This window comes from Neolamprologus multifasciatus, chromosome 20, assembly GCF_963576455.1.
Source record: "Neolamprologus multifasciatus chromosome 20, fNeoMul1.2, whole genome shotgun sequence".
NCBI classification, from domain to species: domain Eukaryota; kingdom Metazoa; phylum Chordata; class Actinopteri; order Cichliformes; family Cichlidae; genus Neolamprologus; species Neolamprologus multifasciatus.
The window spans coordinates 10,004,050-10,013,353 of record NC_140458.1 but is presented as its reverse complement, the minus strand read 5'-3'; the positions used below and the strand labels follow the sequence as shown (position 1 = coordinate 10,013,353).

General features: G+C 44.7%; 2 protein-coding genes across 3 annotated transcripts in view; both read left to right on the top strand.

Moving 5' to 3' along the window:
• Positions 1–9,304, top strand: part of LOC146494436 (chitotriosidase-1-like) — a 45,658-nt gene that overhangs the window by 20,639 nt on the left and 15,715 nt on the right. The window lies entirely within an intron of this gene.
• Positions 1,662–9,260, top strand: LOC146494439 (uncharacterized). Its single transcript, XM_085145362.1, has 4 exons — positions 1,662–8,157; positions 8,331–8,488; positions 8,574–8,706; positions 8,780–9,260. The coding sequence occupies exon 1, from the start codon at positions 4,038–4,040 to the stop codon at positions 6,255–6,257; it is 2,220 nt and encodes a 739-aa protein (XP_085001488.1). The 5' UTR covers positions 1,662–4,037; the 3' UTR covers positions 6,258–8,157; positions 8,331–8,488; positions 8,574–8,706; positions 8,780–9,260.

Here is a 9,304-nt window from a genome sequence, read left to right as displayed (position 1 = left end):
CAGTAAGGAAAATCGCTATTGGCTGTCATAAAAGTCGCTAGAAGTCGCTAAATGACGTCATCGCCTAATTTGCATAATTGGTCATGCTAATGTAATTGTAACCTACGCTGTTGGAGAGAGAAATAACATCGTGGAAGAGAGACAATGTCAGTAAAAAACGTCTTAAATCCATTTATAATTTATATCTTTTAGCAATTATTGATTTTTTTAATGTCACAATTCCAACCCTGCTCCTTTATCCGGGCTTGGACCGGCAAAAGTGACCCAAAATAGGCACTCTGGTGGAGTTACTTTGTGTGTGTGTGTGTGTTTTTAAGTATTTTAAAACCTTGTGGTCCACAAAACAACATAACAGTAACATAACAGTAAAAGAACTGACTGCATCACAGTCAGTGCGGGAGCAGCGGCTTTGTTCATGCGCGATTCATTTGCAGTTTGGACGCATAGGTTTGAACGTCTCCTGCCTGTTCCCTGTTTGTGAAGGACTGCTAGGAAAGTTATAACTAATTGTCTGTCCTGAATCAGTCTTATTAGGTAATTTTCAAATAATTGTATCATTCCAGTGTTTTCAGTGTGGGAGAAAGTACTCAGGGCCTTCAAGTTACACACTATGAAAGGGAGAAACACGTTTAATATTCAGAAACCTAAAGTATGTATCAGCAGCAGAATGGACCTAAAAATAAATGTTTGTTTCAGTTCTATGAAGCTTTGAGTATTTTGGAGTCAGTATTTAGTAGCACTGCTGTGTTTGTTGCATTATATTGCTGTAATTGTTTATATGCTTTATATATTCTGAGGTAAGTTGATCTATAGTGTTACATCATATTCTATAAGGATGTTATGTGTTTGTATACTTTCTGCCCAGTTTGGCCCATTTAGCAGAAGTCAGCCTGTTTAAGGCTCTGATATCAATTCTGTATGACTTAAAGCAGTTATGACATGGTCTGATTTTCTCACCCAATAAAGGAATATTTCATATATCAGTCTACTCTTCATTCTATCAGAAACAGTTATCACAGCTCGTACATTTGCTTTTTACACATATATATAAGCATTGAGCCAAATTTAGTAATGCCAACATATTAAAAGAACAATATTTGTCTCTTATATATAATACATCTATATATACACTGTCACAGATACTTGTCTTTAAGTGAAGATTTAAGGTGATAGGAAATATAAATAAATGCAACTTGAATCTTTACTGAAGCTCAGTGTTTAGCACAGAGTTCATGTTCACTGCTGTAATAACTAATAATGATTAATATAATATTGGCCATATTATATTTACATTACCAAAGTGAGATGACTTTAGTCTCATGAACAACATTAGCTAATTGTTATTTACTAGCTAATCTTAAATGACTGTTCTGTACGGAAATGAAGCCCAAAAGTCTTTGAGTACGCGGCCCTTGAGGACCGTTAAGGCTGCAGCCCCTGAATTGGGATACAGCCATACATACATGTTTTGGTTCGTGAAACTGGTCCGTCTGGTTATTGTCTCCCCAGAAACATTTCCGTTGTGTTGTGTGTGCTTTTGCAGCGTTTTTCTTTTTGCAGCATTTTTCTTTTTGTAGCGTTTTTCTTTTTGCAAGTGTTTTTCTTTTTTGCAGCATTTTTCTTTTTGCAGCATTTTTCTTTTTGCAAGTGTTTTTCTTTTTGCAGGTGTTTTTCTTTTTGAAGCATTTTTCTTTTTGAAGCATTTTTCTTTTTGCAAGTGTTTTCTGAAGTTGCAGTCCGTTTGGCCTCTCAGGGCCACCGTATGAATTTGCATTAGAGCCACCTGCTGGCCGACAAGGAAAGTCACACCTACATTATGTAAAGAGCAGTTTTAAGAGCTTATTTCAGTTTTAGTTAAATCACCATCACCATTCGGGGGGAGAAAGAATATACAAAGCTTGCATTCAATCTCCCTCACGACGTGCAGCAAAGGCTTGTTCTGCAGTATAAAAAGGCGCTTAGATTTTTAGTAGTAAAATAATTGCAAAATACAAAGCAAACACTTTATTGAAATACATTTCAAACATTTTTAAAAAATGCATGTAAGTACAGTGACTGTTGGAAAGGCTGTCAGCTGTGTGGGGGAGCCCCCTTGTGGCGAGAGAGCAGAGTTGCACTATTGAGCACATGTTCCAGTGATCAGAGTTGGAGCTAACACATTGCAAGAGCCACCTGGCAGACTGACTCAGCAGGGGATGTCTACACACGGTGTGAGTTGTGTGCGTCGCTAAAGAACTGTGAGTAGACGTGGAGCCCTGCCTGGAAAGGACAGTTTTAGTCTTTTATGCCAATTAGACATTTAGTGGATGTAGAAGTGCAATGTGTATCGACCTGTTCGCTATGTGGCTAGTTCATGCTACTAATGCTACCTGTTATGCTACATACATGCTAGCTGTAAGCTAAACGATTTGGTGTTTGTGATATATTGTTGTTGGGTGTATTGGCAATCAATGTCATGTACTGTAAGGGTTTGGGAGTAGTGTATGAAACTCGTGCATGTAGATGTTCATATAGGAATTCCCATTTGTAGTTCTGGTTAGATTCGAAGAACGCTAATGAATCATAATTCATGACTTAGATGTTTATTACATTCAGTATTCTGTATATGTTCTGTTCACAGACCACACACCCATACCCCTCACCACTCTGTAAGCCTGCGGTTGCATTACTGTGTTGCTGTACTGTGCTGTTAAGGTGAGGAATCACAGTAAAGACGGTATAACCTTTATCTGTGCGTCCTGTGTGTTCTGACCGACACCCCAAGGTGAACACCACTGCTAATCAGCCAACGCCTATACAATCCTGGGTTCAACCCAAATTAACATTGGTCCTTCGAGCCGGATGGTGCTTTCCTTGGATCCTAAAGATGCAGCCTAGTTTCTTCTCCAGTGAAGATGTCTCAGAATCAACTCGCCCAAGGCGCCAAGTACAATCTCCCCCCTACCTTGCAGACTATGAGGTGAGCTTGGTGGGCCACCAACGAGACATGACATCCTACTGTCACTCGTACACAGCACAGTATGCACCCGGGCTAGAAGAGCGAAAGCAGTACGTGCCATCGGCAGTGTCTGTACAGACCTCCCGCTCGTCTAGCCCAACAAGTCAGCCTGGATGGGAACACACCGTGGATGAATGGACCGCTTCTCCGAATGATCTGCAGGATATGCGGCAGCTTGTGTCCAGTAGGGATGGCCTGAACCATCAGCCTCCTTCTCCTTTCCATCGACCATGGGAAATGTCTGCGGTTTCGGGTTTGCAGTATGGTATGAATGGCAGACCTCAGCCTTACGCCCAAACACGTGAACCAGACAGAGGTGGTTACCTGTCAGAGCAACGGGACCAGAGATCACCCACAACACATGTACCCCCTCTGTTTTCCTCCCAACGTATGCAGCCCATCAGTGTCCCCACAATTAGTTCCCATACACATAGAATAGATGCACGAACGAGTCCATGGCCGCAGTATGACAGTAGGCAGGACATCCATGCTCAACAAGAATACCAAAGGCCATACTTTCGCCCACCAACAGCTCAGAGTATTCCACCCAAGGATACTACAATGATTGATACATTGGATAGGATGATGGGTGAACTACAGCTGTTAAAGGAGCAGGCACTGACAGCTAGTTGGCCAACCCCGCCATTCCCCAACAGTGCACCTTCCTTTCAGTTTGAACATCCACCTAACATTCAGCAACATTTGAAGCCTCCTTGGCAGGAGCAGTTTTCTGCTAGGGCTTATCCCAGTTTCCAGAGTCAAGCCGCCACCAACATCTGGAGCCAGCAGCCCGTCGCCGAGGTACCAAGACCTATCACAACATCATTGCAATATAAACCTCATCCATCCCCAGCCTACCAGCCACCACATGTAATGGCACAAGAGAAAACATACAGGGGTCCAACTCCAAGTATTCCTGATCTCATTAAGAAGGACCCAAGCGAGTTTGCACGGTTAAAGATCACACTTGACAAACTGCTGTCAATGGATGGGACAGAGCTTTTCAAGTTTCAGATACTGATGGATCATTTGAAACTAGATGAAACGTGTTCTGCTTAAAGTGATTAGAGTTCTCCTGAGAAATGGTGACAAAACTCTGGACACTTATGCCATCCTGGATGATGGCTCTGACCGCACCCTGCTGCTCTCCTCTGCAGCTCAGCAACTGGGCCTAACAGGCACAACTGAAGACCTCGCCTTGAGAACTATCTGTCAGGATATCCAAACGTTACATGGGGCCTGCGTTTCATTCACACTGTCCCCTATCATGGAGCCCCAGAAATCCTTCCACATAGCTAATGCCTTCACTGCCCAGCGGCTTGGCTTAGCTGAGCATTCATATCCAGTTACCATGCTCAAGAGAAGGTACAGACATCTGAAGGACTTGCCCCTACAAACCTTCAGCAGAGTTTCACCCCTGTTGCTAATTGGGGCTGATCACCCACATCTCATAAACCCTATAGAGCCTGTGCGCTTTGGATCACCAGGAGGGCCAGCTGCGATGCGAACCCGACTGGGATGGACTCTGCAAGGGCCTGCAAAGTCGCTTGAGTCACAGTTAGAGTCTCAACAGTGTCTGTATACCTCCTGCAGCCCCCTATCTGTTGAACTCCAGAGGAATGTGGAGAAGCTGTGGCAAGTGGATGTTCTACCATATAAAAGTGAAAAGGAGGTGACAAGGTCGAGGGAGGATCATGAAGCCCTTCAGATATTGGAGGCCAGAACAAGGCGCATGGATGTTAAGGGAGTGCTCAGGTATGCCACACCCTTATTGAGGAGGAAGGATGCACCACTTTTTCAGGCCACCCAAGGAGCGACACTGCCCAGCCTGAGGAGTATGGAGAGATGTCTGAGCAAAGACCCGGTTAGGGCTGCTGCATATATGGACGAGATTGAAAGGTTGGTGACCTCTGGGTTTGTAGCCAAACTGCAACCGGAGGTTGCCTCTCAGAGCCAAGAGAGTTGGTACATACCTCATCACATGGTCCAGCACAATGGCAAGAATAGAGTGGTCTTTAATTGCTCTTTTCGACACAAGGGACTTAACCTGAACGAGTCCCTATTGCCTGGCCCTGTCCTGAGCCCTTCTCTGGTTGGAGTGCTCCTGCGCTTCAGAGAACACAGCATTGCCATCAGTGGTGACATAAAAGGGATGTTTCACCAGGTGTGCCTACTCCCGGAAGACAAACCGCTCCTGAGGTTTCTTTGGCGCAATATGAATCGGGATGAGCCCCCTCACAGCTATGAATGGCAAGTCCTTCCCTTTGGGACAACATGTAGTCCCTGCTGTGCCTCCATTGCGCTACAGCGGCATGTCCTCCTGCATAGTGAACCACGAGAGGAGGTGAGGTTCTCCATCGAACGGTGCTTCTATGTGGACAACTGTCTACAGAGTGTTTCATCGATTGAAGAAGCCCAGCAGTTGGTCAAGAAACTATGGCAGCTTCTGGCTTCCGGGGGCTTTGAAATTCGGCAGTGGGCTAGTAATAGGCCAGAAGTGATTAGTCATCTGCCATCCGAGGCACGGTCAGACAAACTGGAACTCTGGCTGTCACAGGACCGACAAGAAACGCATGAATCAACCCTGGGACTGAACTGGAACTGGGAGACGGACACCCTCAGCCTCAAGCACCGACCCATTGACTATGGAGAGCCCACTATGAGGAACATATATCGAACCCTGGCTAGTCAGTATGACCCACTTGTGTTCATCATTCCCTTCACCACCAGGGCCAAGATTATTGTACAGCAACTCTGGGACAAGCATCGAGATTGGGATGACCCCCAGTTACCTCATGATTTGCTGCACCAGTGGAAGACATGGAAGGGGGAGTTGGTGCATTTATCAGAGTTAACATTGCCACGATGTTACACACTGCTGCACATGGATCAGTCTGACATTGCAAGAGAAGTACATATCTTTTGCATTGCATCAGAGCGAGCCTATGGCTCTGTGGCTTACCTGAGATCAGAAGATCATTATGGTAATGCGCAGCTGTCATTCCTCATGGCCAGATCACAGGTTGCTCCAAGGAAGCAGATATCTATTCCCAGACTCGATCTCTGCGCTGCACTCACTGGAGCCCAGCTCGCAAAGCTACTTCAGACAGAGCTAACGTTCAAGGTGACCACATGTACGCTGTGGTCTGATTCAACCACTGTCCTCAACTGGTTGCATTCCACATCCTGCCATTTCAAGGTGTTTGTTGGCACCAGGATTACAGAAACTCAAGAGCTTACTAACCCCAAAGACTGGTGATATGTGGATTCTACAAGAAACCCAGCTGATGACATCACAAGGGGCAAAAGTCTCACTGAACTGGCCAGCCCAAATAGGTGGACTCAAGGACCAGATTTTCTCCTCCTACCTCCTGACCAGTGGCCCTCCTGCCCATCGTTGGGTACATCAGACCCAGAGGATGGCACCAAGCTAAAACGCTCTGCCATATGCCATATGGCTAACACAACCCCGGGTAATCAAACCCCAGAGGCCCAGCGGTTCAACACATGGGCAGAATTAGTAGAAGCCACAGCTAAGGAGATTCAAAATGCAGCAATGCAGGGTGACACAGCTGGGAGTAACTCACCTACTGCAGGGGCCTACACTGAGGCAGAGCAACGGGTCTTGAGACAGATTCAGATGGACTGTTTCCCAGAGGACTACCACATACTACTGGCAGGAAAACCTATACCGGCTAACAGTCGGCTGCTATGCCTAGCACCGCAGAATGATGCCAATCATAGACTGATCCGGGTTGGTGGCAGGCTGCGGCGAGCAGAGAGCCTTGATCTGTCTGCTGTACACCCTGTGGTCCTGGATCCCACCCATGTGTATACCAGACTACTTATTCAAGATGTGGATGCACATCTCGGTCATCCTGGCCCAGAGAGAGTATTCGCTGAGCTTCGGCGGACTGTATGGATCCTGCGAGGTAGAGAGCCCGTTAAGCAGCACCAACATAGTTGCATGGATTGCCGTAGGTGGAGGGCAAACCCAGCTTCCCAGCAAATGGCTGACCTGCTGCCTGCCCGCCTCAGGCTGTTCAAACCTGCCTTCTATTCGACTGGCATGGACTGCTTTGGTCCTTTCTGGATCAAGATAGGCAGACGCAGGGAGAAGCAATGGGGCATTTTGTTTAAGTGCCTCATGACTCGGGCCGTTCATATCCGGTCGTTCAGTCAGACGTCACGGATGACGTTGCTGGTATTTCCGGGTCTAAGTGCTCCTCAAGAAACAACGATGGCGGAGCCAGTGACTTTGTTCACGATTACCTCCTTCTTTAGCGAAGTACCAATTAGGGTTAAGAAGGGTCTTAATTCCTTCAACTCTAGTAAAGTGGTCAGTGTAACCGTTCTCCCTGGCGGAATTATAAAGGGAAGTGTCCAGGCATCCATGAAAAAGAAGATTTACAATGTTGAGGTGAGCTAGGAGTAAGCTAGCTAGCCGACGATTAAACATGAGATATTCTGTATTCTGATGTATTTCATAAAGCACACACACGTACAGCAATGCTATAACAGTGGAAGTAAACGAAGATGAAAATCTACATAACATGGAGGTTTTGGAGAGTTAGTAATGTTAGCAGAGTACCAGTTATATTAGCCTAGTTAACCTAGTACCAGTACACAGAGCAGCGCTGCAAGTGTTTGTTAGAATGTTTAGGGTAAGCATTAACTTTCTTTCAATGTAGGTGCATGTTGAGGGTCAGTCAGTCAGGTTCAGCTCCTGTGAGTGCCCGATTGGCAATGATAAGTGCCATCATACGGCGGCATTGTTGATTTGGGTGGAGAAGAATGTGTCTCGCACTGACGTGGAATGTGTGTGGAAGAGGGTAAAATCATCCAAAGCAGAAGAAATTACTGCCAAGAGAGTGTCTGTGATGACACCATCAACAACACAAGGTCAGTTATTTATTTAAAATTTGCTCTTTGAATTAATTATAATTATAATAATTATTTTCTTAACTTTTTAAAAAGCATTGTGTTTTATATGCTAAAATTATTATTTATTTAGATTACTAAAAGCATTTTTTATTTTATTTTTCAGCTGGAATCAAAGACCTGTCTCCCAGGAGGACAAGGAATGGGCAGTGGCATCCCTATCGAAATTGCAGCGTTTTACTGGGATGGGGTGGATTTTGAGTCCTGAATGCTCCCAGGTACTTTGATATTTACTTTGATGTACTTTACATACATCAGACTGTTTGCTTCCACTGTCCCCACTTTATTTTTTACATGTATTTTATATACTCTGTACCTGACTTTGTCTATTCTGTGGTCAAAATTGCTTGGTTCCATTAAAACCTTTAAAATCCTTTTGCTTTAAATCTAGGCTAAACCAGCCAAGACATTTGATGAAGTGCTTAGGAACCTGGGATTTCCCCAAACAGAAGAGAAGGCTCGTTATCTCTTGGCATCACTGGCTGTGTCTGACGAAGAGAAGAAACAGATCGAGGAAGCAACAGTTGGGCAAACAAAGAATGCATTGTGGTAAGAAAGTGCTTTGAAATTAATTAAGTGTTAAGTAAGAAATTTTAGTTATCTGTGTCTCTTAATTTGTGTTTCTTTATAAAAGGTCAGCCTATCGCAAGAAGAGAATCACAGCCAGCAACTTCGGTTTGGTCCTGAGTGCAGTCCAGCGGCGCTCATACCCCCCTTCCTTATTTAAGACTCTGCTTGGACAGTACAACCTGACAGAAGGATCTAAAGTAAGTTGTTAGTAAAAAGGGTCTGTGCATCTAAGAATTCCTTTATGACTAAATTGTATTTTCATCCCCAAAGACATATGATTGGGGGATCCTTCATGAGCCAAAGGCCAAGCAGCTGTACACTGACTGTACTGGTGCAGCTATCAAGGAGAGGGGACTGTTTTTATCTAACAGTGGCCTGCTTGGTGGTTCTCCAGATGGGACTGTCTCTAATGAGTGCATCATTGAGGTGAAATGCCCATGGTCAGCCAGAACCGAAACTGTATTGGAGGCTGCAGAAAGTAAGGACCTTTTCCTACAGCTGGATGAGGCAAGTGGTTCCCTGGTATTAAAAAAGTCACAACTACTGGCATCAGATCCAGGGCAACCTCTATCTCACAGGGGCGAAAAGCTGTCACTTTATTGTTTGGACTCCATGTGACTTTTTCATCTTGCATGTGGATAGAGAACAAACTTGGGCTGTTAACATTGAAGTGTTGGAAACGTTCTACCGGGAAGTTTTTTTGCCCCATATTTTATCACAGCTTTGAATTCATATCAGCATGACTAATTTATCAGTCCAAATGTTTATAGTTAATTTTAAAACTATTTGTAAATA

Coding starts and splice junctions, on each gene's coding strand:
- LOC146494439 (XM_085145362.1), top strand. CDS start 4,038: ATGAAACGTGTTCTGCTTAAAGTGATTAGAGTTCTCCTGAGAAATGGT.